Source organism: Oryzias melastigma, unplaced genomic scaffold, assembly GCF_002922805.2.
Source record: "Oryzias melastigma strain HK-1 unplaced genomic scaffold, ASM292280v2 sc06152, whole genome shotgun sequence".
In the NCBI taxonomy this organism is placed as follows: Eukaryota; Metazoa; Chordata; class Actinopteri; order Beloniformes; family Adrianichthyidae; genus Oryzias; species Oryzias melastigma.
Genome location: NW_023422715.1, coordinates 1 through 1370, shown reverse-complemented (window position 1 = coordinate 1370; position 1370 = coordinate 1). Strand labels below are relative to the sequence as shown.

The 1370-nt window shown below is 37.2% G+C and overlaps 1 protein-coding gene across 1 annotated transcript; it reads left to right on the top strand.

Annotated features, from left to right (window-relative positions):
• Window positions 1-30: 30 nt before the first annotated feature.
• Window positions 31-720, top strand: LOC112141582 (coagulation factor IX-like; the record flags this gene model as incomplete). The annotated part of the gene is made up of 4 exons (XM_024264731.2): window positions 31-203; window positions 280-304; window positions 378-491; window positions 580-720. Coding segments are annotated over exons 1-4 (322 nt in total), but the record flags the coding sequence as incomplete, so codon positions are not given.
• Window positions 721-1370: the final 650 nt, after the last annotated feature.

Here is a 1370-nt window from a genome sequence, read left to right as displayed (position 1 = left end):
GCATTTATCTTGTGATCTGCTGCCTTTTAGGGCCAGTGTTTGTGTCGCAGCAGACGGCACACACCGTGCTGCGTCGACAGCGCAGATTCAACAGCGGCCATCTTGAGGAGTTTCTCCAGAAAGATAACCTGGAGCGTGAATGTAAAGAGGAGGTTTGCACTATGGAGGAGGCCAGGGAGGTGTTTGAGAACCATGAAAAAACTGTAAGTTCAACCGAAATCTGGATTTATTGAAACGAGTGGAAAATATTTACCTTTGATGTCAATGTTTGTGTTTCAGATGGAGTTTTGGGCGATCTATATCGGTGAGGAATATCAGAGTTTCCACACCGTGTGCTAAGACTACACTAATGCTGTGGAGTGTTATGATGTGTGTAGACGGCGACCAGTGCGACCCTCCGCCCTGCCTGAATGGAGGTGTGTGCCAAGACGGGATGAGCTCTTACTTGTGCTGGTGCAAACCCAACTTCAGAGGCAAAAACTGTGAAATTGGTAAATGTGACGAGAAACAAAACACAGAATTTATCAGAAAAACTCTTTTCATATAATTACTGTCTGATTTTTTTCCCCCTTTTTATAGACATTAACCAGTGTTCCATCAACAATGGTGGCTGCATGCATTTCTGTGTGATGCAGGCACAGCGGGTTGTTTGTCACTGTGCAGCTGGTTACAAACTCGGTCTAGATAAAACCAGCTGTGAACCAACCGGTAAGACATTTAGCATTTATAATTACATTTTTATTTTGATGTTTTTCTGCACAAACCATGCTGCACCATAAAAGCATTTAGTTAATTTTTCCTATACAGATGTATATGAAACTTATTTTATTTCTATTGATAAATATCTTGGGAATGAATTATTGCATAAAGTTCTAGAACTTGCAGCTGAATATTTCTCACAGTCCTACTCAATGGTGACAGAAATATTATAAAAACTGTATTAATACAGGCTTTTTAGATTAAAAACTAAAGGTTTAGATTATCTAGATGTTTATTAGTCTTTATATTTTTCTAGGTTATTGACAATTTGCATACAATTCATAACCAGGGGGAGGAAGTTTCAACCAGAGCTGAAAAATATATGAAAATTAGGGATAATCTGAGCAAGAAGAAGACTAACAGATTACCAATAATCTTAAAAAAAGTATTAGAAGCCCCAGATGTTGGACTATTAAACACAAGCAAAGTGTTGACTTATTTGAAATGAGACATTCAGGTAAAATCATCAGAAATATACCTTAATTTAATAAAAATACAACTTTCTGTTCTCGGTTTAATGTAAAATGACACAATTTGGATGACTGATAAAATGGATCCCGATGTTGACTTTCTTTCTTTCTTTCTTTCTTTCTTTCTTTCTTTCTTTCTTT